The sequence below is a fragment of the Tarenaya hassleriana genome, unplaced genomic scaffold (assembly GCF_000463585.1).
Source record: "Tarenaya hassleriana unplaced genomic scaffold, ASM46358v1 Cleome3, whole genome shotgun sequence".
Classification (NCBI taxonomy): domain Eukaryota; kingdom Viridiplantae; phylum Streptophyta; class Magnoliopsida; order Brassicales; family Cleomaceae; genus Tarenaya; species Tarenaya hassleriana.
Genome location: NW_010966177.1, coordinates 3,262,129 through 3,289,386, shown reverse-complemented (window position 1 = coordinate 3,289,386; position 27,258 = coordinate 3,262,129). Strand labels below are relative to the sequence as shown.

Here is a 27,258-nt window from a genome sequence, read left to right as displayed (position 1 = left end):
AGCGGTTCCGTGTTGGGAAAGATTGCAAAAAATAGCAAGGAACTGGAGGGGACTGAGACTAAGAAAGAGGATCTGACAGTGGTGGGATCGGGTTCTTCGTCCGAGAACTCAAACTCTACTGGAATGGTTGCGAAAGCGCGGCCTCAGAGGGTGAACAGGAAGCAGACGAGGTACGTTTTGAGCGATTCCGAGAGCGAAGCTGGCGATGATTCCGACTTTGACCAGATCGAAGACGAGGATGATGAGTAAAACTATAATATTCTGTGTTCGAACGTTTCTGACTTGTGTTAATGTTTTCACGTTACGAGTCATTCTAAGTGTTTAGGGTTTGATTGTTTGGTGTCGGGAAAAAAAAACATTTAGAGTACGGATTTTATTGTGTTCATATGATATGGTCCACGTTTACATGTCATTGTGGTTTCATCACAGTGATGAAACAAAGGAGTCGGTTTATCATCATGGTCTGGACGAATTGGCTTTTGTCATCATGGTCATTGGTCATAGGTATTGTATTGGTGACAGTCCATAATTTCAAATCACTAATATGCAATCATAGATAATTAACAACTTATATTTTTATTCTAATTCTAATAAAATTTAAATTTTATATTTTAATTTTTTTGAAGATCTAATTGTTTCCATTCATTGTATCAAATAATTTTAGATTAATGAATTTATCTAAATGAATTTTGTTAACCTTTACTTTATATTTTTGTTATGAATCTAATGGCATATTCCGTTTTTTTTTGGTATTTAAAAAATATAGTATTTAAGAAGATTACTGTTCCTGTGCGTGAGTCGCTTACGTGGCAGCACTCGATTGGATGAGTACTAATCCCTTGGCTCCCGTAGATGAGCCCTCTAATTTAAACCCTCTTCTGCGTCTGAAGCCACAACAAGAAACGCAACGCTCTCGCAGTCGCAGCATACCTAGAAAATTAGTAATATCCAATATTATTTAACCATTATTATTTTTGTTGTTAATTAAAAAAAAGGTGCAAATCGATCCCTAAAATTCAATCGCGATTTTTTTTTTCCCGTAGAGCCAAAGGAGAAAAAAAAAATCGATTGGGGTGTGTGTGTGGGTATGGCCTTTCACGTAGCTTGCCCAATTACATGGTATTTATCTTCGCTCTTTGTTTCAGTCTCTCTCACTCTCTCGCTTTTGTCTTCGTCTTCACCGATTTGGGTTCTGTGGGGTTTTTTTTGTTGTTGCAGTCATCGGATCTGCTTCTGCTCCCAAGGGTTTCCTGGGGATCTCCGGGGCGTCGATGCGAAGGATGAGTTCTTGAAGCAGGTAGATCTGCTGAAGGACCTCTTGAAGGATCCGTTGGGTGATTCTAGGGTTTTCAGGGATGGGACAGTTCAGGTTAGGGTTCCTAAGGTTGTTTCTGCTCCGTCTGTGGTGGTGGTTGGCGATGGTGGAGGTGCCGATGAAACTGCGGTGGCGATGGAGGAGGCTGCGGCGCAGAAGAAGCGAGTGGCTTTACAGAAACAAGCCGCTGTTGCGGTCGAAGCGGCCAAGGATTATGCTCGGAGGTTCGAATCCGCTTTCACTGCGGTGAGAATTTCACATTTTGTTTTGGATTTACATATTCGGAATTGTGGAGTCGCCTTATGTTTTTGCAAAAGCTTAGCACTTGGGGGGGTTTTGTTCGTTGCATAGGTTTCCTCCAAAGATCAAGGTGGGGAAGAGCTTGGTAACTCCGACTCGAATGCAATGTGCAAATTGTGCTTCTTGGGTGAGAGTGAAGGGAGTGAGAGAGCAAGGAGGATGCTTTCCTGCAAAAACTGTGGCAAGAAGTACCACAAGAATTGTTTAAAGTCTTGGGCTCAACATAGAGGTGCTTCATTCAAATCTGCTGCTTTGCAATGTCATGCTCTAGGTTCATCATCCTCAATGTTTTAATTTGCAGATTTGTTCCATTGGAGTTCGTGGACTTGTCCCTCGTGCCGAGTTTGTGAGGTCAGTGGAGCTTCTCGCTACTTTCTCATTTTAGGTCTTGTGTAAATCTGTTGCATTTGGGCTGTCATAAGAGTTACCAATCTTAATTAAATGACGTAAAGTGCCATATGTTTTTACTTTGTCATAACTCATGCTCATCAAGCTTCTGTTCAAAGGAATATTTCTCTTTAGTTATAGAAACTGGCACTGCAATGCAGGATATAAATTTTTGTGCTGAATTGGATGTGATATATAATGTCATTAGCTTTTAAGGGTGCCTCACAGAGTCCTTTTCTTTGCCTCTTTAGATCTGTCATAGAACGGGAGATCCTAACAAGTTCATGTTCTGCAAAAGGTGTGATGCTGCTTATCATTGTTATTGCCAACATCCTCCACACAAGGTGTGTTACATATTGTTTGGTCATGATATTCTCATCTCTGCATGCGTAAAATGGCTCATGTGAATGTTTGGGCTGAGCAGAATGTTAGTTCTGGGCCATATTTATGCCCAAAACATACAAGATGTCACAGCTGTGGATCAACTGTCCCTGGAAATGGCCTAAGTGTGAGGTATACTCTCACTCTTTCTACCTTAGCTTTATAAGGGTGCAGAAAATTGTATGCTGTTTGTGGTGTTAAGCAATTGCAGATGTTGTGTGATTTCAATGATGTTTTCCTCTCAAGCGCTCATCTTTGGCTTGTCCATTCTAGCCTTACATTGATGATCGTTTTACGTGTTTTCTATATATTTTATAGGTGGTTTTTGTCATATACTTGCTGCGATGCTTGTGGAAGGTTGTTTGTCAAGGGAAATTATTGCCCCATATGTTTGAAGGTATTGTTAGCTTATAGCAAAATGAATGATTTCACACGTCTTTTTTGTTTCATTAAACAGATTTCAAATTCTATGTAGGTGTACAGGGACTCTGAATCAACTCCAATGGTTTGCTGTGATATTTGTCAACGATGGGTGCATTGCCGATGTGATGGAATAAGGTTACTATAAAATCCATTTACTGTACTTCTTTTTTGTATCTGTTGTTTTAATTTCGGTATACGGCTAGGATAAGGTTCTTTATTATTTGATCTTAGAGATGTACTTCCATAAAAGAATACCTTGGTCCAAAAATATCACAAATATGTTTCTGTTCATCTAGAAATGCTTTTATCTTCATATCACGGGAATTAATTTTTTTTTGTCCCCCGAAAATGCTGTCTGGATACATTATACCAAGCCTGAAATTGTTTGCATCTGGAAACTATCTTGCAGTGATGAGAAATATCTGCAGTTTCAAGTAGATGGAAACCTACAGTATAAATGTGCCACATGTAGGGGAGAGTGTTACCAGGTATGCATTTTTTCATGCTTATATCCTTGCCGTCATTTCTTTGTTTGTTTTTTTATCTTCCAGTTAATCCTTAGAGAGCTGGGCCTTCATGGGTGTGGGAGGGTGAACATTGCAATTGACTATGAAAATAAGACTGATTCATAAAATTTTTATTCTGGTTCTCAGGTTAAGGATCTTCAGGATGCTGTTCAGGAACTTTGGAAGAGAAAAGATGTGGTAGATAGAGAGCTAATTGCTAGTTTGAGGGCTGCTGCTGGTTTGCCAACAGAGGAAGACATATTTTCTATTTCTCCCTTTTCAGATGATGAAGAAAATGGTCCTGTTTCTGGGCGTTCACTGAAGTTCTCAGTGAAAGGTTTAGTTGAGAATTCGCCTAAGAAGATCAAGGAGCACATAAAGAATTCTTCAAACAAAAAGCATGTTAGCAAGACAGGTCACCTCAGTAAGTTAGAACCCCAACAGGATTCTGAACTTTATCAGAATATTGAATCTGAAGATTATGTTGCGGGTGCGAAGAAAAACGAGGACATGGAATTTCACAGAAATGGAGGATCTGATATTTCTTCTCGTGTTGCTGGAATTTGCTCGACACATGAGCCTAAGATTGTGAAACACAAGTTGGTCGATGATGTTATGGTAACCGAAGAAGATAGGCCATCAAGGATAGTGAAAATAAAGTGCAGTAAGCCTCAGGATTCTGACAGTGAGGATGCCCAAAAGAATGTGGGTAAAGTGAACGCTATAAAGGCAAAAAAGCTGGTCATAAGTCTGGGTGCAAAGAAAATAAATGTCAGCAATTCTTCGAAATCTAGTGCATCACAACATCCGAGGGATCAAGATCAATCTTCTTCTGGTGGTATGTTATGAACGAATTTTAGCACATTTCAAATAAACGCAATATGGTGTTTGTGTTCATGGATACCGTTTTTAAACCATCATGTGTTGATTGTTACGTGAATCTATTTTTCTAGTCTCGTTTATAGACTCAGCTAAGCACTCCTTTTGGAACTTGTCAAGGGTAGAAAAATAAATATGAACCTCATGATGCTTTTGCAGGTGGTGAAGATATGCAGGAAAGTAAGGCTGAGAAACCTTTGTTCGGGGGAGACAAAACCACTGCTAAAAAAGGTGGTCATAATATATTTGGTTGTATATGTTGCTTTAGCCTTTATGTAAGAAACTTTTCCAAGGGGAATACATGTTCATCCTGTTAATGATAAGGATTATCGTGGAAATTTGTGCCATCTGCAGGGGATAGATTGGATCAGCCTGGTGAGGTGAGAAGCTTGAAGATTTCTGGAAGATTTGGGAAAACCCAACCTGAAGATATTGTTGTTCTGTCCGAAGAGAAATGCAATTCATTTGGAAAACCGGGCGAAGGAAGTAAAACAACATTTGGGTCAATCACCCAATTCCCTACATCCAAGAGCGAAGACAATCGCAAAGATGACAAGACAACTGTCTCACATTCTGTGAAGAAAGAAGCAAGACCTCTGCTCAAATTTAAGCTTAGAAAGCCTAATCCAGGCGATCAGACACCTCAGGATCCTCATTCCGAGGATGAAAAGCTTAGTGCTGCGAAGGGCCAAAGATCAAAGAGAAAGAAACCTTCACCATTAGTCGATAAGTCATCTTCTTTGAATGAAGATGAAAATTTCTCGCACTCCAATCTGGACAGTCCAAGGAATGAGATGATGGATGCTAATTGGATTTTGAAGAAGTTGGGCAAGGATTCGATAGGAAAGAGAGTCGAAATCCTTCAACGATCTGATAAGTCATGGTACGTTAAGATCTCTACTTTCTTTATTCCACTGTTCTTCAAGGGAAGGAGGTCAAAAGGCTGCCCGAAACTTTACCTTAAAACCTTAATCTTGTTCCGTAAGTGTTGATACTTCATTTCTACACAAATATAATCTTTGGGCAGGCGAAAGGGGACAGTTACCGATGTTACAGGGGACTCATCCACACTGTCAGTGTCATTAGATGATGGAGGTGTAAATACATTGGAGCTCGGGAAGCACAGTGTCCGCTTCATACCTCAGAAGCAAAAGAGGTCAAGGAGTTGATTGATTGGACCTTCGATTTTCTCTGGGATCAGCTTCGAGCCATGAAGAAGCAAGCCACATCCATTGCATTCTTCATGAAGTTCTCCTATGTGAGATTGAATGCTAAATTGTGGCATTACGTTACAGAAACCCTTGTCCTGTCCTTGTCATGTCCTGCCCTTGTAGGTTGTACCACAATGTGATTTTTTCATGGGTAGTGTAGCCAGTTTATTTTAGAATCAAACTCAATTTAGGCTTCACAGTACTGTACCACCCTTCTGCTGATGTACCAATTTCTTCCATATTCAGACATTTCCATTCTGCAGGTCAATCTGGAAAATCAACAAATCTTCATCCTCAAACAAAAACCACAGGTACAATCTAATAAACAGTGTTGTTACATGTACTGTTTCCGTGATGACTCCAATTATACAGGGGGTGGAGGCAAGTCTATGAGAAGCCAAAACCCGACACAGTCATCAGAATCTAAGTCTTCTTGAATGGCCAGGAAATGCAATCCTCCACATGCCTTTTTTGCAGCTTCCCAAGCTTCGGCTTCACCTGTTGTCACAGTTGTCTTCTTGTAGGTTGCATAGATGTATCTTGTGGAGATTCCCACAGATAGAACCAGACATGCCTTGGCACTGTCTGCTTCGATCGAACATACTTCTAGTCCGTTCATCCAAGCTGTAACCTCAGAGAAAACCCGGGTCAGAAACATGAAACCGATCAGATCTTACATTAACCCTAGTTTGCTGCAGATAGAGAGGGAGAGAGAGGACCTGCCAAAGGCTTAGCCCGGGAAGAAGCGACAGCAAGACCGGGAATTAGCGTGTCACCATCAACCTCGATGCCAAGCAAATCCAAGTCTAAGCTTGCTCCGAAGACAAATTTCTCCTCAAAGGACGAGATCTCTTCTCTGATAGCTGTGAACAAACATTATAAAGCTTGTTCTATGTTACAATACAAGATTTCAGATCCACGAATGAATGTGGTACCATTCTTTGTCAGAGGATTCTAGTAAGGAGTTATACCTGAATAGGGTAATTGGACAAATGCCCATCTCTCCCCAAATAAATTCTCTGGGAGATTCATCGGGAACGGGTTATCTAACGTTAGAAGCGGCTTTGATCCTTTCTGGAAACCGGGATGACGTGTGTATACCGTCTCGTAACGTTCTTGCAACCAAAGGGATAGTGATAGACACTGGAAATAAACAAAAAAAGTAGCAACCTTTCGTGAGCAAACCCTAAGCAGATCAAAGACATGACTAAAACAGAGTTCTTCAAAGCAAGGGCTACTAAAGTTTCTTCTCTCAGAGATATCTACATAAAACCAATATGCCAACTGGTTTATACCATATCTTCTAAATTTAGACCAAAGATCATAGGGTTATATTCTATGTTTAATCATGTGTATAGTTAGAAGGAGAACATGTAAAATTGGAATAGCGGAATAACGGAGCTCACCCGCTTACTGGGGATCGCCTTTATCGAAAGCTCCTTGCAAGCTTTTGTGATAATGGTTTGCATCTGTGACCTGCAACACCAAACCAACATCATGGCAAAGGAGACTCATATAAGACAACAAAAGATTACACCATCCTTCAACAACTGTCCCAGAAATGGTCCCTTATATGAACCCGAAGCAGAAGGCAGATATATTTGCCTTTGGTAATGGAAAACATGGTTTGATGGATTTGATATGGCAGCCCCTTGGAGATTCCCTAACCAAAAACCCACTTAACCTTTTGATAATGTCACTTCAATTACACCAATCTTCACAAAATACAATTTTAGTAACTTTTAATATAGCAATAGTTACCAAATGTTCTTTACTACAGCCATCCTAACTACTCTGTAACACAATGTAACTCAGTAAGTTTAAAGTTTTTCACTTCCTGAGTTCTTCCCAGTATACTTGTAGCCTTTCAATTCGCGAAATTCAAACGTACAAAGATTTTGGTCGGCATCTGCATTTTGCAACACAAAAGTGTTGGGGTTTGATAAGTCCAGGAAATTAACACAGCTAATGATAATCCTCCATTGGTACTGATTGGCTATGAGGATGAACTCTAGGAAATAAAAATGAATCGTCTTCTTGGAACCTTTGTAATACTAATTTGCTGAACATGAAAACAAATTGTTAATTACGTATGTTACGTTCATTGGTATCTGTTTATCGATTCAAATGCGAATTCACACGTACCAGAATTCGAAATTTGGGTCGCAGAAACTCACCTGAAGAACCGAATCTTCTCAGGCAAAGGAGCGCCCAGTTCTTCGCTGATGGAGACAATAGCATCCTTCAAAGTGACACTGTTGATGACATTGTTGGGGAAATACTTTGTGAACTGAAGCGAGAGAGAGGCATCGCAAACCACGAGCTCCCAAATCTTCTTCCCTCTCGAATCCAGAATCGGTCTCGAGCAGAAATCGAGCTCCCACTCCGTTATGCTCTCCGGGTCTGATTCAGGATCCATATAACTCAGATCCGTCGTCGGATCATCTTCCAATAATTCTGCTTCTCCTTCCTCTGGGGCTTCGAAATTGACGACCTCTTCTTTGGGAACCGAAACGGAGCTCTCGGGGAGGGATTTGGATACAAAACGGTGTCGTTCAAAATGGGTATCGGAGGTGAAGATATGAGTTTTGGTGGGTCTGGAAAAAGATGAATATTTAGGAATTTTGGGAAGTGATGGTGTTCTGATTCTGGTTGGGTTGAAGCTGAGAGTCGCCATTGAAGAGGAAAGAAGCTGAGTGAAGGACGAGAGGTTGATGAATGATTTATCCGTTTCGGTGATTATTTGTGAGCCACAATTTCTTAAATTATATGGACCGATTTTAAATAATAGGGCCCAAAAACATTGGGCCTATGTTTTTTGTTTTTTCGGGAAAAAATAATCGAAGTTAGTGTAGTTTTCATTTTCATTTAATTTTCAAAATTCAAAATCTAAAATAAATCGAATCAGATAAAAGCTGAATAAAACTAAATCAAAATAATAATATATGTACACACCTTATTTTAGTTCCATGAGATTTTTGCAAAAATATTGCAAAAACATTCAATATGCAATTCTAGAGAGTCGTTAATTATGTGTGTTTACTTATACACATAATTAAATTAAGTAAAGTTTCATTAAGGTAAATGTGTAATTAGGCGACATGGCCTTTACATTACTTGGAGCAGCGAGTTGATAATTGAGATTCAATCATGAGAAGTAGCGTTGCATTGCTCGTGAGATCAGCATCTTCGGTTTCGGCTTCATCCCAACACTTGATTCCTTCAAGCTCGCATTTTCTTCGTCATCTCTGTTCATCATCTTCTTCCTCGCCCAGTTCCAAGCTCTTCGTTGCCGGTACGAGTATGACCATTACGCACGTATACCCATATATATATATATATCGTGACGATGATGATGATGATTATGATGTTTTGTGTGATGGGCATGCGAGATTTTGCAGGGTTGTCGTGGTCGGTGGATGAGAAGTCGTTAAAAGACACTTTCTCTTCATTTGGGGAAGTAACTGAAGGTAAACAAAAATTCGAACTTTACAGTCTTTTGTAAAGGACATGTAGCGTGTGTATCATCAAGGTGTTCGATGAAATGTCTAAACGAGACTTTCCTTTGAAAAAGTTGGGTTTTTGGGGATTAGTCTAGGGTTTCAATTAGTTTGCACGATTAGCAGTGAAATGATCCGTTGTCCCAGATCAAGAACATGGAGATTCGAGTGTTCATGTGAGAATTGACATATTACCAACCTGAAAGAAATTTTATGAAATTGAAGTGCTAGAACAGTTTAGTCTTCAAGGCCTTAGTATAAGATCCGCGAGAATGTGATGGATAAGGCGTTTTTTGGTTATTGATTCTTCAGTTAGGATTGTGTATGACAAAGATACCGGTAGATCAAGAGGATTTGGATTTGTTGATTTCACAAAAGAAGAGGATGCTCTATGTGCCAAAGATGCAATGGATGGAAGGGTAAGTAAAAGGATTTCATATCAGTGATTCTAGCCATTTTCCGCCATTGTTGAAGCAACTTTTGTATGCGTACAGGCGTTATCGGGACGGCCATTGCGAATAAGCTTCGCGTTGGATAGAGTACGTGGCAGTTCCGTTGTGGTTCCGCGTCTCAGAAACCCTAGAGGTGCCTCGGGTGGGGGAGAAGATTGATGGAAATGTTCTCTCAAGATTCTTCAAGATTCAACTCTGGATTCATCCGACTGTTTTGAGTCAGCCTTGTGTGATAAAAAGGACATTTTTAAGGTTCTTTGGACAAATAAAGATTTGTGTTGGCCTAAAGTACTAAAAGATGGGGGGAAATTCAATTTTAAATTCGGGTAATCACTATAAAAAGAACTCGAACTTGTTAATTAGGGATGTAATTTCACGTTTGTATAAGTAATGGGGGTCAAAACAGAATTAATAAAACTTCAATTCGTCCTCCTCTCCTTTTGTTCATTTAAGTTAGGGTTGGGTCTTTTATGGGTCCTAGATGATTTTTTTTTAAAAAATTATTTGTGTATCTGATATTGGTATGAATAATTGGAAATCCAGTATCCTTAGATATTTGGGTACATTTGTTAGAGATATATACTCTTAATTTTCAATATTACCACTTTTGATTTTGGTTGCTCGTTTGGGCATCTCGACTCTTATTTGGTATAATATGCTTTTCTATTATAGTGTATGTACAATTGAAATGCCATTTTAAAATGCAATAATAATAATTTCATTAATATCAGTATTGATATTATTTATTTAAAAATTTTATTTTTAAAGAAAGAACCCGCACGGTGCGACCGGATAATTTTTTTATTATTTAAAAAAAACAAAAGAAAAGGAAAGGTCCTTCTTGTTTACCGATTTGGGTTCAGCATTCAGATATTTCTGAATAATCCAAAACCCCCACAGATGCAGCAATGGAAGCTAGCGACTACGACGGTTCATTCGATTCCACTACGAACTGGAGAATCTCCGGCGGCTCTCTCGTTGACTCCATCACCTTCGAGTCCTCCTTCTCGTCTCCCGCCGGAGACCTCGACGAATTCGCCGCCGCCGATTCTGCCGCCAAATCACCGCTAATTCTGCTACCTCTCTTACCCAGTTCCGATCCTTGCGAAATCACCAGTAAGTTCCTCGGTTTCATGATCGCTTGACTCTGCTTCAGCTTGTCTTTCCGATTAGGTTTTGGATCCTGTTAGAGAAAGGTGTGTTCGTGGATCTAGAAGCTTCTGAAAATTGCGTCGAATTTGATTATCAAACCTATCAAAATTGTGTCGAGGCTTTAGAGTTAGCGGATGTGTCGAAAGTGGAGTGATGTCTGATCTCGGTGTTTCATGGTATGTTTTTCCGCTTGCAGTTACTTTTTCTCAAAAGCATGAATTAAGACAAGTCTATGTCCGAAGTACTGCACGGGTATACGAAATCTACTGTGCGAATAGGCCGAAGCAGGGCAATGAGTACCTGTGTACAGTTCGATGTGGCCTTGCCACGAGGGGCGAAGAAGTGCTTCAATCTTCTGTGGTCAAGGCAACTGCTTTGGTGAGTCATGATGAACGGAGCAATGGTTCTGAGGGAAAGAAGGTAAAAGATAATGGCAGTGGAGGGAAAAGTGAAGATGATTGGGTTGAAGTGAAAGCTTCTGATGCGTCTCTGCTCAATAATGCGAGAAGTCTGCCAGTGAAACCACAAGGAAGAACACAGGTAAATGGGTCTGTGATTATGAAATCTTTCATCTCTTTTGTATGGGTATTGAAACAAAGAAACCGAGGATCCGGAATGAAACCCAGAAAGAAAATGAATTGATAGAAGACATTGCATGTGTGGTGGACTTTGTTATGTTTTGTTTTTCTATCGTATTTTTCTTTACTGCAGTCCACGGAAATGACTATATTGAAACTTTATTTCTCAGGATTTCTTTGAGGCTACTGCAGAGATCAATGATACAGAACCTTGCATTTCCATTACACTGCGGTTTCTCTCACTTCAGGATAAAGGGTGTGTGTGTATTGACGAAGTGTACATATTTGGTGATCCTGCTGATCCAACTGAATCAGAACACGAAGCAAATGGAGCTGGAAATTCAGCTGGTAATTCGCTTATGGCCATGTTTATGCCTACTCTTTTGCAGTTATCTAGAGCAAAAAGTGTCAACAGAGAGCGAGATAAACAAACTTCCAATGAATATGAGAGGAAGAGTCAAGAAACTATGAGAAATTCAGATGATGTGGATAAGATTGTGAACGGAAATCAGCAGGAGTCAACTTTGAGTAAAACTGATGACCAAAAAGTAAATCTGCCAACTACCACAGAGCGAGCAGATCCTGAAAGCTCGCAACATGTTTCTGGAGCAGAAATCAAACCCGCTTCATCATATGATTGTACCAACATTATCCTGCATCAGCTTGTTTACAGGGTAAGCAGGATAGAAGATATCCTTACAAGGTTTGAAGATCAGCTACTGAAACCTATAAATAGTATTGACTTAAGGCTCCAGCAAGTGGAAAAGAAACTGGAAGAACTAGGCAAGAAATCAAATGACTTAGAAGGGTCTGCTGGACCAAAAGTTCTCGATCCAGGTTTTACAGGTAGTAATACCGATAGAAGTCGTGATATTGAGTTGGATGGACAGATTCAGAATCAACACTTGGCTTCTTGCTCTAGAATAGTCGCTCCTGAATTTTCATGTGGTGACACCGATCTTGACTCCTCTTGTACGAGCAAAAGTGAAAATTATGATGTTGCATTAAAGCATGAAGAGGATGATATTCATACAGTTAACTCATCTGAAAATATGGTTGATCTGCCGAGCGAGAATCGCTCACAACCCGGAACTGAGATGATTGCTACTGAATCTGAGATCAGTAATGAGAAGGAAGTTGACCATTCCGTCGGGAGAGAATCTTCTGAGGACAAGCCAAAACGCCCATTGTCAATAAATGATGCTTTAGCATCTGCGCTTGCTGGATTTTTGACTTCAACATCGACTACAGACAAGAAATACAGTCAAGCCCTCGTGGTTACAGCACCTGAATTTTCAAATGAAGATGACAGTGAGACTGACAAGAACGCCACGAATGATACTCATCCAGACAAAAGCCCAGTTACATCAGACTGTCTTGCTATTACTGATAAAGCTATTTGTATAAACGATTTGCAAAACAAAGAGCCTACGGTGGTAACTTCCCCTTCTGCACGGAGTGGACCAGGAATTACTGCGGCAATGGAAGGTGATTCTTCTGAGATGGTTAGTGAAATTGCCGAAACCTGCAATCATAGTGAAGCAGGAAATCTCGATGCTGACACAGAGGTTAGAGATGGTGACTCTGATTTAGGTGGGGGAGCGGTTGCAGAGACAATGCCCGATCGGTATGCAGAAGGGACTGAGAAAGAGTCAGAAAACCAAGAAACCACAAAAGATAAGGCGGTTGATGAGCCCAAGAGTCCAAATCTATCTACTGGATTCCCGAGCTGTGAGCCTAAGATCGGTGATGTTCTCCAGAGTGTTCTCGGTTTTCAATGCACTTCTTCCTCGCTGGATCTCGAAACTCCCATTCTCGATGTGAAGTTCAACTCAGAGCAAACCTCCAACAGCAAATCTTTCTTTGAAGCCCTTCTCAGTGACTCGCCCGAATCCACTTCCGAATCTGTCGTTGGTGTAGATTGCATCGACGAATCAACTCAGGATAACTTGATCTCTGTGGACGATGAAGAGCTAATAGGTCCCCCGACCGATACCCTCTCTTCCTTGGACATAGATTACTTCCAAACGAGTTGTATGCATCTGGACATGGACGATGAAACACAATCTGAAGATCTCCACAGGTCCGGCAACGAAGAAATCACCACTTCAAGTCTCATATAAGGAACTGTCTCTTCTGCCATACGAAAGCTTGAAGCTTTTTTGTGCATATACCCTTTTGTCCCCATTGGGTAATTTGATCGTTTCTTGTACAGGCTAAGACCCTAATGCTCGCTTTCTGATCCGAAGGTATTTTCGTGGCTCTCTCGTTCATAAAATAAAATGTTTTTTTTTGCTGACTGTTCTCTTCATTTCATGCTGCCGAGAGCAGAGATAGATACCCTCGAAGGTTTTGTCCTGAGCCTGAGGAGAAGATGCTCAAACAAGTAGGTTCCAGTCTTTTGGCCGTAAAACAATGTGAGTTTGGTTTGATTCGCTCTTCTGTTAATTGATTTATGTGGATCACATCGTTTAAATACTGGCTATCATATATTATGAGAATTGGAGGGTTTTTAGTGGAGATGATCGAAATAAAAGGACGAAGTGTAGATAATATAAATACATTAACTCTCCAAAAGTATTGGAAAAAATATATATAAGAACTCACAAAATGCTACATGTAAAACATGTAGACCGCAGTTGACTTTTTTTTTTTGTAAAATCTGAAGACAAACTTTGTCATATAATTTTAGTTTGATAAAACTCCCTAGTTCCGACAATGCAAATTATAAATAAAAAAACCTATCTTAATAACTATTAGCTTAGGAACTAAGTGTAGATACAAATCAAAAAGGTGATGGGGAAATAATAATAATATTATTATTATTATGGGTGTTGGAATTTCTAAGTGCAAATCGGAGAGACTGGTCCTCGAGTGTTGAAATTGACATTTGAGCACGAAGCCTTTGAGATTTCTTCACTTTGGTCCTTCAATTTCACATTTTGCATAGAAATGCCCCTACAAGGAATGCTCTTACTGCAATCGAATTTCACAGCCGTGGGAGTAGAACTCGTCCCTTGTATGTTCCTGTATACCACATTGCTCACTCGAACCGCCGATGCCTGCGTCCACACACACACACACACATATATATATATATATATATATACACATTAGCAATAAAGTCATTTATAAGAATCTTGTATAATTCGATTAAATTAGATTTTCTTATGAAACAAAATAAAGATGTTACCTGCTCGGGGCATGAACCATCTCTATCACAGTAATTCTGATCGATGATTATTGGGTTGGTGACATTCTTCATTATGATGTCTTGAAACACGATGTTTTTGGCATATCCTCTCCCTCCCTAAATTCGTTAATTCCATTTTTCATATTACTGAAAATGAATGGGAAATTTACCTGCAAAGCGTATGGGAAATTTACCTGCCAAGTCTTGATTCGGACACCGTTGGTGGTTCCTATGATGGTCGCTTTGTTGACTACTACGTTTGACACGTAAGCTTCCGAGTTCCCTTCACCCAAACTTCCAATACTGCAATTTTGTTTTTTAAATTTTAATTTTAACATAAATAAATTACCATTAATCTAGTTAGCTGTCTCAGCAACTTCTTCGGCGGCAAACAAATAACTTAAAATTTCATATTATCAAACCAAAACATTAAATTTGTACCATAATCTCTAACGGCTTTGGTATATATATATAGTAAAACAATAAATCCATATAGAAACACTAACAATATGAGCGTTTGAAATTTACATATTTTTATTCATAGTAATATATATATATATATATATTATCTTTTAAAAATAGAATTATTTTTATATTAATATTTTATATTATATTATATATATATATATATATATAGTAATAATGAAAGCGTATACAAAACACTAACCATGGAGGAATCACTATGCCTTCTTATGTCCAAAATCTTATTTTACAAAGAGCACAAGAAAATTTCATTTGGTTTCTAAATGAACAGGATAGTGTTATTTTCAGACTTTGAAGAAAGCATTATTATTCCATAAAAACTTCTTTTTAATATTATAAAACGTTAAAAAAAATAAATATTTTCGAGACACCATCACTGGACCAGTAAATTAAAGTAAAATGGGATCGAAATTTATAACGTGAATCATATATTATTATGGAATATTGTTGAAGTTGATGTAAATTAGTTGAGAATTACTCATTGAATAATAATAATAATGATGATGATGATAATATTAATATAGTTAAAAAAATTAGGGAGAGATGGTGGACCTGATTCCATGACCCGGCCCGCATGTGATACCCGTCGCCCGCACATTTACCGACCCACTCACTATCGATATGCAATCATCACCTTTTTTAAAAAAAAAATAATTATCACAAAAATGAAAAAAAAAGGTTAATTACAATAAGAAATAAACCAAACCACATTGCGTGGCAAAAATAATTCCCAACTACGTGTGCGTTTGTATATATAATACCCGTCGCAAATTAACACACTCAAGGCCAAAAAATGAAGAAAAAAACCCAAGTTAAAAATAAATTATATAAAAAAATTATCTTAAAAATTCGGACTTTAGTAAAGATTAAAAAGACCCAATTTATCAATATCTTTTTTTTTTCTAAACTCGGAAGCAAATAAAAATAATAAAAATGGAACTGACCTGTACGGACGACGGAGTCGGAGATGAGGATATTTTTGGTGGCGGTGACGTGGATGCCGTCGGTGTTGGGACTATTCCCCGGAGACGTCACCATTATCCCAAAAGCCTTGACGTTTTCGCAGTCTTTAAACGTCAAATGCATTTGCTGCGCATTTTGTAACCTTATTTTGCTCACTATCAAATTCTTGCACTCCTCAAACGTAACCGCCTGCCCAAAAATTTAATTACAATAATTCATTCTTATTATTATTATTATTATTATTATTATTATTATTATTATTATTTATATCGGCTCTTATTTAATTTCTCTACAAAAAAGGAGAAAAAAAGGGTTTGGGTTACTAACCGTAGGGGCTTCCTTGCAGGGCTGCAAAAATACAAAGAAACGAAACAAATTTACTATCTTTAAAAAACAACGTATATAAGACTTTCTAGTGCCTATGCAATTTGTATTTGTAACGTACCACCGTAATCTGTTTAATTAGGGCTATATATATATATATATATATATATATATGTTGCATATAACATCTTCTTTTTTGTACGGAATGTGAGATACATTGCCCGTATATAACTTACAAGTGAAGGGTTGATTTTGCAAGATTTTTTCCACCAAATTTGGCCGTTCCCGTCGATGATTCCGCCGCCCTCAACCCGCAGGTTATTTACGCTTTCGAACACGATCCAATATCTCCTATCCATCTCGTAGTCCGACGGATTCTTCGAGGCCTCGAGCTTTCCATAAATCTTATTCGACGACAAAGTTAAGAAACCATATATAATGTTATTATTATGTGTTATACACGTGTGTGTATACATATGTATAAACTAGCACGTTCTGTATATTATTTTTCAGATCATTACCTTAAATACGATGAATTGTGGTCTACATGGACCGGAGAATGTGATCGGTCTAAGACGATAAGCTTTGTTACTAGGAACCACGAAGAATGCTGTCTTCGAAGAGGACGAGCAAGCTTCATCCCAAGCTTTTTCAAATGCCTGAAAGATTCATAAGAACATTAAATTCGCAATTTCTCGACCACAAAACATGCATATCCTCCTCCATTTTACGTATAATGCATCGATATGAACATTAAAACACGAATCACAACAAGGGTGCATGCCTTTGAATCGTCGGATCCATCGCCTCTAGCTCCAAAATCATCGACGTTGAAAACTTGGGGAGAAGACATGGGAGCATTTCCGACGCGATGATGGGTCACCGGTCCGATGGTTTTTCCGTATTTATACGATCTCGGTACGTGGAAAACATGGACTCTTTCACTGAAATCGTTGTACGAGATGTGGTTATGGAGATTGGTTCCATGAAAAGCATCATCGGGATCGAAGAGAAGAAGAGATCATCATCTTCATGATCAAGTGGGTAACCGCAAGAGCAAGAGGAGATGGATGCTAAGAGGATCGTGATTAGGATTGAGAGTTTTTGGTACATTTTTGGTTAACGAAAAATTTAGATTCTTGGTGGGTTTTGACGCAAAAAGAATGATTGGTCGGATATGCGAAAGTGCATATATATATTTATAGAGATGGGATTCTAGAGAGAGAAAGATAACGCATGAGATGAAAGAGTATAACATGATCTCTCTCATGGGCAAACAGGGGAAGATTACAAGACCTAATTCCTCGTTTTTGTTATCCTATATTTATTATATGATTCTCAAAGTATTTATTGATTGACTATACATAAATATGCTACAGAGATAGACGAAACGTTGGACATTCAATCGACCAAACGTTTATATATATATATATATATATATATATATATACTTTAAAACGGACCAAAATTATGTATCTAACCTGGTTTGTTCAAATATTACTTAGAGAGAATAAGAACGCTATAAACTGATTTATCCACAAAATCATATAATGTATTCGTGTCCGAGTTTGTTCAGAGCTTAATAAGGATTTATATATAAAATAAAAAAAATTTAAATGATTATTCATAGATTAGGTTAATATATGTATATATATATATACACCTCTACGCACGCATTTCATGAATTATTTTGAGAGAGAAAATGATATGTTTAATTAGATTTATTGCCTTCCGCAAATTCTATGGCGTACATTGAATTCGTTATTTTCCTTTAAAGACACGAAGTAAATACAATGGCAGTTGAATCTTCGTAACTGAAACATTATAAGCTCACCGTTAATTAGGACACACGCACTCTAATGTGTGTTTAATTCTAGTAAACTATATTTATTTTCTCTTTCTAGGAATCTTTATGAAGGTTTGATTTAAAACAAAATATGCTAATAGCCTATTAAATGTGGATTTTAATACTAATCTGTAAACAGTCAAATAAGTTACAAACATTAGAGATTTAGTTGCTTTGATATCAAAGCTGACCTAAATGAGAAATTAACTAATTACGTAAAGGCGTTACCGTCAAAGTTTGAGAAATATGGACCAATTTTTTATAATTTTCAACTTCTTTATCTATAAAAAAATATCATTTTTTATATGTGGTTGAATCGAGTCAATCGACACGTAGTCTAGTATTAATTATTTATTTTGAATTATCTCGTATATCTTGCATGAAATTTAGAAACCAACTTAAAATTCAAAACGAAAAATTTTGTAAATGATAAATTTGTGTCTATGTATCTCTATATATTATTGATTATACCATTTTTTTCACATTTTTTTTAACCTTTTTACATATACCAACTTTTCGACCGATCGACCGAAATGTGTGTTGAGAATCACAATACTTTACATATACATATATATATACACATTATGTATATATACACTAGTTGTAGTGATATTGTGTAACATGGTCGAAAACTTATTATCAAAGTCCAAAAGCTTTCCCGGAAGTCACGGAATATACAACGTAGAGGTTACATATTTACAATGAATATATGCACTTAATTAGTGGGGCAAAATGTTTTTTTTTTTTTTTGTATTTTGTAACAGTCCATTAATTGGTATTCTTACCCGTTTGTTAAATATTTTGACTATACTAATATATATGAAAAATATTCGTAAAAAATTGTCATGGGAAACTTTTTCTAAATTAGAAGAGCTAATCTCGGCCTCATTAATATTGACTTTGGCTTTGAATTAGGTTATCTACTGATAACTGAAAATTTTATATTAATTTATCATATATGATCTTTTAAATTAGAAGCAGTTTTGTTGGTTTTAACTTCAACGTTATTAGTTATGCATCTCCAACCCTATCCGAAATACTCTAAAAATATTTAAACTTATTTTTGTATTAAATTAGTGTAAGAAAAACACTCCCACAACATAAAAATTGTGTAAATTTTTAGTTTAATGTAAATAAATTCGTGTAAATGTGACAACGATATTCTCAAAATTTGAAAATTTGAAGGTTGGTTGGGCTGTGAATCTTTATTTAATTTATCTTTTGTCCATATGATTAATAATACATAATATTATAAATGTTGAAAATGGATAGAAATGTGCAAATCAACCTCAAACCTCCTTACTTTCCAATAAGTTTCTGTTGTAATATCTTATAAAAAAAAGTCTATTGTAATATTTTTTTTAAATCTTATTTGATTTTATAACATTCAAACTCAGATAAAATTTTACCTAACAAAAGAGTTCGATTTATTTTGACATCTCTGAATTTATTTTCCAAGTAGATGAATTTTTAGTGGACTAATTTTTTTAAGAATATACAGTACGCCAACAATTGTGATAGCAGTCATCTCCTATTATGATAATTGATAACTGAACATAAAAAATACAAAAAAAAAACTGTTGATCTGTAAATAAATATATTATAATTAAAAAATTTATGATTGGTTAATCGCGATTATTAACGGATCCATGGCTGGTTACTGCGACGAGTGTTTGAAGGATTACGAAGTTGGTCATGTTCGATACATTAGCATTATGATTACCATGCTAATCAAGTTATGGTAACAATTGAATGATTTTCGTGTTTTAATCATAAATTATAACAAAGTACTAATTCGAATAACATTGTAAGAATATTTGGTATAATATTATTGGACCAACATCAGGATAAGAAGAAGGTGGGCAGGTGACAACAGAAACAGAGTTAAGTAAAAGATATGGTAAATGATGTCAAAGTTAGGGTTGCTTTAGGTGAAACATCTCTCTGTGTTAGAGACAAAGAAGGTCTCTGATTGTTTGATGATGATGATGATGATTATTATTATTATTATTATTATTATTATTTGCATCATATATAGTATAGATGGAAACCATATTTTATTAGGTGGTATTGAAACATCGGCCATTTGGTGTTGGAGTGGAAACTTTTCTTTATGTGACTTGCAGGATTTTATAGCCTCTCTAATTGAAATTCTAAACGAAACCTTTTTTTTTTAAAGAAATGATTATTTTTATACAAATAACAAAAAACAATATTCGGAACATTTCATTAAATAAGTAGATTCATTCCTTAAAATTGGTCCATCTCTATAAAAAAAATAAATTCAAATCTATTTTCATGACGACGCATATAAAAAAAAGTAAACTACAACGATTTCGCATGGTGTCATAAGTCAATCGAGTTGAAGGGAATTACGAGAGTGATTCAATTAATTTCACCACTCAAATTAAATCAAATCAGTTCTCTGTATCATTTTATAACACCAAATTCTGTATCCCATAAATTTTAATTATAAAATCAATCTACAATCCAATCGAATTTTTTTTGTTCATTTAAACAAGAAACATAAAAAAAAAATAGTGAAGAAGTTTCCAGAAAATATCCCTCAAAACGCCAAATATCCGCAAAAAAATGGATCCTTCAACCTCCATGGAAGTTTCCGTAGAGGGAGTTCCATTTTTCTTTCTCAGATTACTAAAATTTTCATCACTGGGACCAAAATTCGATTAAAAATCCAGAAAATTTCTTCCAATAGCACAGATAAAAAGCTATATTATTACATAAATAAATAAAATCAGAGAAAGAAAAAATAAATGGGAAAAAAAAGGAGGAGGAAAGATGAAAAACTAAGCTCGAGAGATTGGAACTGAAAGCGCAGACAAAACTCGCGGAGACGACAGAACAGAGACTGAAACCCTAAGTTGTTAGAATCCGTAAGAGATTTCTTATGACTGTTTGATATTGGGCTTTATTGGCCCATTAACGGCCCAACAAGACTAAAAATCTAAAGATACAATCCCTTCTGTATAATGCGTATATGTTGTAAATTGGCAGGTCGCTTTCATTTTTGGTATCATGCTATAAAAAATGTATTCAGAGTCAATATTATTATAAAATTCGAATTATTCGCAAGTAGAAAAACAAAATTGTTAAAATATATATATCTGTAACATAAATAATTTTAAAAAAAAAAAATTACCCACTCCAAAAAAAAAAATGGGCAAAAGAGATCAATCTCTGGTGTGACTGTAAATTCAATTGCTTTTAATATCAACTAATCTTTTTATATATTTCAGAACACGACAGAAAATCTTGAATATATTGATATAAATAATATACATTTCTTGGTTTAATTTCGAATATCCGATGACAAATCAAATCAGATATCCGAAAATCGGAATTTTTGTTTCATTGTTGACCCCTTGGTTTTCTTCCATTAAAAAAAGTAAAAACCCCACGACAGGTTTCTATAACAAAAATACAGACAACCGTTCTGCATTATCAAGAATGGAGACAAGACTGAAAACTTGACGGCATGAGCCTTTTTTTTATTCACAGCCGCAACGCAACACAGTTTCCTAAAAGGGTAAGTTCAAAGTTACATACTTACATGTCCGTATGATTCGTGTTTCCTTTTTTAGCTTTACAAAGTTTGAGGAGTGAGAGAGCCAGACAGCATGTTCTGTTCTCTTTACATTGTCTCTCTCACCTCCAATAGCCAAACCGCCATAAGAACAGAGCCAAGAATGAGTTGCCTGGGAACGCCACACACCTTTCAGCACGAGATATAGCCTGAACGTCGCATAAGCAAAATGTCGATTCAGACAAACGCAAACGCAGATGGGCGTTAAGGATTAGAGGAGAAAGACGATGGGTAAGACGAAGGAACCCCACCTGCAGATGCTGTTCCTGTTTAACTGGTCGAGGAGGCCTCAGATGAAACCCCTTTTATTTTCTCCATGAACCCACAAAGCTGTTTTTGAGAGTTAATGGAGAGAAGGGTTAGTCCAAGGTCCATTCATCCTTTGACCGACGATTCACACTAATATTATACATTCAGATTTATTTAAATCCCGGGCAGTACCACGGTATTCTGAGACGGAGGCAGATTCGAGCTAAAGCCGAGCTCGAGAAGAAAATGATAAAAGTTCGAAAGGTAAGAAGGATACCCGTTAAGGGAAACTACTTAAACTCCATGCCTAGTTGACATGTGCAAGCATCTCATCGCCCTCCCGCCTTCACTACAGCCGTATCTTCATGAATGCCGACACTTGCATGCCATGAGAAGGGCAAGGGGTTCCGGTGGCAGGTTCCTTAAACCCGAGCTCATTACCAGAGGAAGATGGATATGATCAAACCAATACATTTAATCTGTGGTCAAATAATAAATTTCCAAATATTCCACGTAAGGAGCAGAACTTTTGTTTCTCTTTTGCTGTACAAGCAGTCCACAGAAGCCATTCATTTCACCAACATATTCACAACAAAAATACAAAACAATCATACTCATAATCCCTAAAAAAGTCATGGCCAGTCGTTCTTGCTCGTTCTTTTTTGGCTTTGTTGCTTCTCGTCTCACGTACTTTTATCCGCAACCATTTTTTTCATTCTTTCCATATATATATATATATACACATACATATAAACTTATTGATATTGAATTAGATTTTTATTTTTATTTTTATTTTTGTTGAGAACAACCATGACGGTGTTAATAGGAAATGAGGCTCAACAACAAAAGTGTATAAAAGAATTGGACCCAACAACGCAATGTGTGCTATCAAACTGTAGGGCGAAATGTTTGAGTCAATTGAATGGATTCGGAAATTGTTTTGAGAAATCTTCTGGCTCCGGAAGTCATGTTTGCAATTGCGTTTATAATTGTGGTTCTGCATGATTTTAGTACAACGAAATATGCTCTAAACGAAATAATAAAATCAAAATAATTCCATCAATTTTGAAACTATCTCATAATTATTAAATGATTTAAACATTTTACATTAGTTGTACAAAAACAATTTATATCAGATAATACAAAATTTATATTTAAATCTAAATTTGAATAATTCAACCGGTGAAATATGGACATTTAACATTTGTTCCGCCCCAAATACAAATTTCAAGTTTGAAAGAAGACATTCAAATTAGTTTTCCCAATCCTTTAGATTACTTTGAGTTTCTTCATTGATATCCAGATACCCAAAGAAAATCTATTAAATAAATATTAAATCTAACAAAAATTATCTATTGGTACACTAAATATGAGCATAATTTCAGAAATTTTAAAATTGATAGTAATAAATTTAGAGTTCTGGACAATATTTCATTCTATTAGAAATAAACGAGAAGATAATTCCGATTAGACTCGAAGATTCTGTCGTTGACTCTGAAAATTTGCTATAAAAAATACTCTCACAATAAACATTTAAAACTTCAAGTATTCATGACTCCGAATAAGCCTTAAAAAAATTTAAAATGTATAAAAATCCTTATTACTACTAAATATTCATTTAAAACTTCAATCATAACAAATTCAAATAAAATATCAAAAACCATAATTTTTTTTAATTTATATGTTTTTTATTCGATATAAAAATTATGTTTATAATAATAATAATTTAATATCATAAATATGTATAATATATAATTTAATAGGATTGAGTAAATTATTAATCTAATTCTACAAGACAATGGAAATAGTCTTGTAGATATATTAGCTTATAGAACGTACGGCAACTATCATTTATTAATCTAATTCTATAAATGAAAAGGAAATTCGATGTTACGTAACTCTTCTGTTTCATAGCAATTCGACCATCTTCAAGCATTTGCTCAGATATTACGACGAGGTTTACTACAAATATGTGTGGTCTTAATACTATGCAGAATGAAAACCTTCCTCTCCTTTTCAGTTCTCCAAGCTTAGAATGGCTTCTACCAGTGTAGAGATTCGGCCAGCGGATGTCCGGAGTCGAAGTAAGAGACGTCGTCCATTGTCGGATTATTCCAGTCGATGCCAAACCCATTATCACGATTGTTGTCTTCATCTTGTTCGCCGAATTTGATCCACTCCCCTGTTATATCAAGACCATCGAAACTTTCATCCTGGGCATCGGTTCCAAGGCCCCAGTCCTCGAACAAACTGCGGTTTCCCGACAAATATTCGTCGATGCTCATGAGATCCGGATCCAATTGGTTGAATCCTTCAGGAAATTGCAGAGGAGGAAGTTTGTCTTTGCTGGGCTGGCTCAGCCCTAATCTGTCTTGGAGATCGCAGAGCCCTTCGAACTGCGCAGACTTTGCGTTGCTGTCTTTGTCAAGATTATGTCCGCAAGAAACGATCTGTTCCTCTCTCTTCCGCTGAATTATACCCACACAGTCCTTCAGATCGCTTAGTTTCTCGATTTGAATTCTGAGTTCGTCAGGATCATCGCAGTTCTCCGACAAAAACCCAGACCCAGGACTGTTCTTGAGATCGCTTATTAGTTTCTCGATGAGGATTCCGAGTTCGTCATCGCAGTTCTCCGACAAAAACCCAGACCCAAGATTCTTGTCCGGCAAGAAATTATGCGCTGTCGGAATACGGCCGCTGAGGAAGGCGTCGACGACGGCGTCAGTGTAGGAGTGACCGAAGGGACCAGAGTAGACGGCGTTGGGGTTTCCGGAAGGAGGAGTCGCTAAAACCGCGATTTGAGCACCGGAGATGGCGGAGAGTTCGGCGGCTTTCTTGAAAAGCCCTAGACGGCGTTTGCTGAACGTTACCGATCTCTGCGACTTCGTTTCTCGCTTAGCCATTGCAATCTTTCTCTTCGTTCCCATGGTTCTCGACGGAGATGAAGGTTACAGAGAGACAGAGTACGTCTGCGTAGAGTGAGAGAAGTGAGAGAGAGTGAATCTAAGTTAAGATCGTCTGATACTTATAAGGTAAGGGGCCGTCATTCCGTACACGGCCCCACCTTCATGGGACCCACTTTCTTAGTATATTTTTAAAAAAATTTAATACGATTTTAAATAAAATATGAAATAAATTTATAGATTAAAAAGATTAAATTTTGTTAAATTATAATAATCTTTTGTATTGTAGTAGTTATCATTTTGAGTTCGTAATTTTTAATCACTTAATATTTTAAAAAGGGGATAGACTCAGAAAATACCTCCTAATTTTTGTTTTCTTAAAAAAACCATATACTTTCCATTAATTATTTTAAACCAATAAATATATTTTTTAATTAAAAAGACATTTTCAAGTGTCTATTATTTAAAATGACATGGCATTACAACTTTGGAAAATAAAAAATTTTAAATCAATCATTATCTTAAAAAACAAAAAAAATATCCATATATTACATTATTATATAAACAAAAAAAACTTTATAAAATATTATTTTACATGCACTTCATCGTAAACAAATTTCACCAAAACGTATCATCGAATTTTATCTTTTATAATTTATTTTATGGACAAATAGCAATATATATGAACTTAAAACTACAAGATGAAGTAAATCTATAATTTTAATTCTTTTCCAAATTTGTCCATTTTGCAACATTATCTTTTTTTTGTTGCTTTGAATTTCTGATGTTCTTTCGTAGATGTAAAAAAATATATAATGTATCTTTTTTTTTTTGAAATTTTATCATCAAGGTCTTGTTTTTAACACATTAAATTATCAGAATTTGATATATAGTTTTATTTTAGTATTTTTATTTGTGATTTAAATGATCAAATATAGAAATATGTTTTTAAAATTATGTCTAACTATATAATTATCTAAAGGATCTAGATATCGTCTTATTTATTTTAGGATAATTGCATTGTTTTTATTTAAAAATTTTAGTTTTTTAAATTTTATTTTGTATACTACTTCATCTTAAACCAAAATAAACTTAAAGATTGTCTTTTTTTTAATTAAAATACTTACTTGATGGTTTTAAATAATTAATTGAAAATAGATGGGTTTTTTAAAGAAATTTTAAAACTATAAATTTTTTTTAGTTTATCCTTTAAAAAATAAACAAATTAGTATTAAAAAGTATTTTTTTCAATCAAATGTTTTATAACAATAAACTTGATTGTATTTTGAACATGATCTCTCAAAACTATGAGACGGATCTATGGCATATTTTAATTAAATATGTTTTCTTAGATTAATTAATTGCATAATGATTATAATATTAATTAACTACAAAAAAAATACGGAGTCGAAAAAAATAACAAATATCAGGGGTAAAGACATTTTCCTTTTTAGCTACACCCTATGGTAAATATGGGGTATTTCCGTAAATACATTCAATTACATGTCCACTTTCATACGGCGACACGAATAAAACTCGTCGATCGATCCGTTCCTCCGCCGTCCGTACAGCCTAGTCTCCGCCGTGTTCTTCTCCTTCATCCACTTCCTTAACGTCGTTTTCCAATCGGATCGTCTCCCGGGAAGTGGTTCGTCGGAGGTTTTCCGGCAACCGAAATCGGTTTTCCGGGAGAGGATGATGGGATTTTCCAATGGCTGAGGCGGTGGGGCCCATAATTTGGATCAGATTCAGTCCACTACGACGGCTATTGAATCTGGTTCTTCTTGCTCAGTGCTTAAGTGTAGTATCCTTTGTATTGCTCTGCTTTTGTTTGGACGGAAACGAGGGCGAGCTTCCAATTTAGGGTTTGTACTTTCTGTTTGGTTCGCGGGAAAATGGAAGCAGAGTTTTCTTTTTATGTTGTTGGTGAATTGAAATGGAAATCTATCTATTGAAGATACGCCATTAAATAAAAATATTTGATTTCCCACAAAGAAATCCTGTCAAGCAAAAATGGCAGAGTCAGTTTTGGAATCAAAATCATAATCTTAACCATTAATAAATAGAAGATTTGTAAATATCTCTCTCCAGGAAAAAAAAACAACAACAGAAAACGGACTGCTTGTTCGTACATTTATTAGTGTTCTAAAAGGGGGTAAACATTGTTTGGAATATTATTCATAATAAATATAATTATTATCATAAGAGATTATTATTATTATTAGTTTTCATTAAAAAAGGATTAAGAAAATGGGTTCAACAAAAGCATTCGTGACTTGTTATTAACACTGTGATTCCCGTTTTAGTATTTTAATATTTTAGATTAATATACTGTTTATATTGTAATTTAACCGTATAATTTGTCCATTCAAAAAGGAATTGTAATTGCGACATCATAATTAATTCTAAACACAGATGCAATTGATTCTAAATAAGGTGGCAAAAAATACATCTTTCAAATTTAAAAAATGACTATGTTTTTTTAGACCTTCACTTATTATACAATCATAAATACTTTTTTTAGTCATATATTAGTTATATATCAGTCGCAATAAAAGTCGTAAAAAAATATGAAAGAAAGGTTATTTCGGACATTTTGAACGAAAAAG

General features: G+C 36.0%; 7 protein-coding genes across 12 annotated transcripts in view; 4 read left to right on the top strand and 3 right to left on the bottom strand.

Annotated features, from left to right (window-relative positions):
* The window catches only part of LOC104820131 (DNA topoisomerase 2), a 7,042-nt gene extending 6,583 nt beyond the window's left edge, over nt 1-459 (top strand). Inside the window, exon 20 of the mRNA XM_010550503.2 lies at nt 3-459. Coding sequence (XP_010548805.1) covers nt 3-249 — 247 coding nt within the window. The 3' untranslated portion in view covers nt 250-459. The remainder of the gene's footprint in view (nt 1-2) is intronic.
* Nucleotides 460-922: 463 nt separating this feature from the next.
* Nucleotides 923-6,124, top strand: LOC104819078 (histone-lysine N-methyltransferase 2C). Of its 4 annotated transcripts, XR_772755.2 has the most exons (15): nt 929-1,119; nt 1,219-1,561; nt 1,667-1,844; nt 1,917-1,966; nt 2,254-2,346; nt 2,427-2,515; nt 2,702-2,780; nt 2,859-2,941; nt 3,216-3,294; nt 3,460-4,150; nt 4,351-4,422; nt 4,546-5,074; nt 5,219-5,449; nt 5,666-5,713; nt 6,101-6,124. XR_772755.2 is itself a non-coding variant. In XM_010548963.2 (14 exons), the coding sequence occupies exons 2-14, from the start codon at nt 1,088-1,090 to the stop codon at nt 5,358-5,360; spliced, it is 2,460 nt and encodes an 819-aa protein (XP_010547265.1). In that variant the 5' UTR covers nt 923-941; nt 1,044-1,087; the 3' UTR covers nt 5,361-5,599. The 4 variants fall into 4 exon arrangements, 2 of the variants coding, with proteins under 2 accessions (XP_010547265.1, XP_010547264.1); XM_010548963.2 differs by lacking the exons at nt 5,666-5,713; nt 6,101-6,124 and having other exon boundaries at nt 923-941; nt 1,044-1,119; nt 5,219-5,599; XR_772754.1 differs by lacking the exon at nt 6,101-6,124 and having other exon boundaries at nt 5,666-5,755.
* Nucleotides 5,673-8,131, bottom strand: LOC104819080. Its single transcript, XM_010548964.2, has 5 exons — nt 7,580-8,131; nt 6,809-6,878; nt 6,374-6,545; nt 6,122-6,265; nt 5,673-6,026 (listed from the first exon to the last, which is right to left on the bottom strand). Exons 1-5 carry the CDS (start codon nt 8,077-8,079, stop codon nt 5,767-5,769), a joined length of 1,146 nt encoding a protein of 381 aa, XP_010547266.1. The 5' UTR covers nt 8,080-8,131; the 3' UTR covers nt 5,673-5,766.
* A 245-nt stretch (nt 8,132-8,376) lies between these two features.
* On the top strand, nt 8,377-9,786 carry LOC104819077 (glycine-rich RNA-binding protein 4, mitochondrial). Its single transcript, XM_010548961.1, has 4 exons — nt 8,377-8,697; nt 8,804-8,872; nt 9,215-9,321; nt 9,397-9,786. The coding sequence occupies exons 1-4, from the start codon at nt 8,553-8,555 to the stop codon at nt 9,511-9,513; spliced, it is 438 nt and encodes a 145-aa protein (XP_010547263.1). The 5' UTR covers nt 8,377-8,552; the 3' UTR covers nt 9,514-9,786.
* A 413-nt stretch (nt 9,787-10,199) lies between these two features.
* On the top strand, nt 10,200-14,057 carry LOC104819076. 3 transcript variants are annotated; one of them, XM_010548960.2, is made up of 5 exons: nt 10,200-10,470; nt 10,703-11,046; nt 11,255-13,167; nt 13,300-13,333; nt 13,416-13,604. In XM_010548960.2, exons 1-4 carry the CDS (start codon nt 10,263-10,265, stop codon nt 13,310-13,312), a joined length of 2,478 nt encoding a protein of 825 aa, XP_010547262.1. In that variant the 5' UTR covers nt 10,200-10,262; the 3' UTR covers nt 13,313-13,333; nt 13,416-13,604. The 3 variants fall into 3 exon arrangements, 1 of the variants encoding a protein (XP_010547262.1); XR_772753.2 differs by adding an exon at nt 14,035-14,057 and having other exon boundaries at nt 10,201-10,470; nt 11,255-13,333; nt 13,416-13,501; XR_772752.2 differs by having other exon boundaries at nt 10,201-10,470; nt 11,255-13,333.
* LOC104820130 (polygalacturonase QRT2) lies at nt 13,928-17,068 on the bottom strand (the record flags this gene model as incomplete). The annotated part of the gene is made up of 9 exons (XM_010550502.2): nt 13,928-14,146; nt 14,278-14,394; nt 14,472-14,580; nt 15,313-15,394; nt 15,705-15,912; nt 16,051-16,071; nt 16,284-16,451; nt 16,569-16,706; nt 16,832-17,068. Coding segments are annotated over 9 exons (1,299 nt in total), but the record flags the coding sequence as incomplete, so codon positions are not given.
* A 6,720-nt stretch (nt 17,069-23,788) lies between these two features.
* On the bottom strand, nt 23,789-24,673 carry LOC104820129. Its single transcript, XM_010550501.1, has one exon. It carries the CDS (start codon nt 24,671-24,673, stop codon nt 23,789-23,791), a length of 885 nt encoding a protein of 294 aa, XP_010548803.1.
* Between the last annotated feature and the right edge of the window lie 2,585 nt (nt 24,674-27,258).